The following is a 574-nucleotide window of genomic DNA, read 5'->3' as shown; positions in this document are numbered from 1 at the left end:
CGCGGACGCGCCGTCGGCGCCCCGGCTCGGCGACCGCGTCGACGCGCGGCCCGATCGGCGTCGACGTCTTCTTCGGCGGGACCGTGGCGTGCGCGTACGACGACGGCCACGTCGACGTCCACTACGACGACGGCGAGTACGAGACGCGCGTGCCCCTGCGGCGCCTGCGGGGCTTCGGCCCCGCGCCCGCGGCGCCGCGCCGGGCGCCGCCGCCGCCGGCGGCGCCGCGCGCCGCGGCGCCGCCGCCGGACGTCGCCGCGGCCGTCGACCGCGCGACGGCCGCGCGGCCCGACCGGGGCGTCGTGCCCTGGCGGCGCCCGGCGGCGGCGAAGCCCCCCGCGGACGGCGAGGCGGGCGACGACGGCCTCGAGCGCCACAGCAAAGTCCTCGCCGGCGAGCGGGCCGTCGCCGCGCGGCGGTCGCGCGGCGCCGCGGCCTGGGGCCAGTCCGCGCGGTTCCCGGAGGCGCCGGCGCCGGCGCCGCGCGACGCCGGCGCCGCGGAGACGCCCCTGTCGCTCAAGCGGGCGACGCGGCCCGACGTGCCCGGCGTCAACTTCGCGCCGCGCGACGAATT

General features: G+C 83.4%; 1 protein-coding gene across 1 annotated transcript in view; it reads left to right on the top strand.

Annotated features, from left to right (window-relative positions):
- The window catches only part of AURANDRAFT_68963 (expressed protein), a gene marked incomplete at both ends in the record, with an annotated part of 6,148 nt that extends 5,600 nt beyond the window's left edge, over positions 1-548 (top strand). The window contains one exon of the mRNA XM_009044703.1: positions 144-548. Coding sequence (XP_009042951.1) covers positions 144-548 — 405 coding nt within the window. The remainder of the gene's footprint in view (positions 1-143) is intronic.
- Between the last annotated feature and the right edge of the window lie 26 nt (positions 549-574).

This window comes from Aureococcus anophagefferens (assembly GCF_000186865.1).
Source record: "Aureococcus anophagefferens unplaced genomic scaffold AURANscaffold_721, whole genome shotgun sequence".
NCBI lineage: Eukaryota > Pelagophyceae > Pelagomonadales > Pelagomonadaceae > Aureococcus > Aureococcus anophagefferens.
This window is presented reverse-complemented; position numbering and strand designations above follow the sequence as displayed.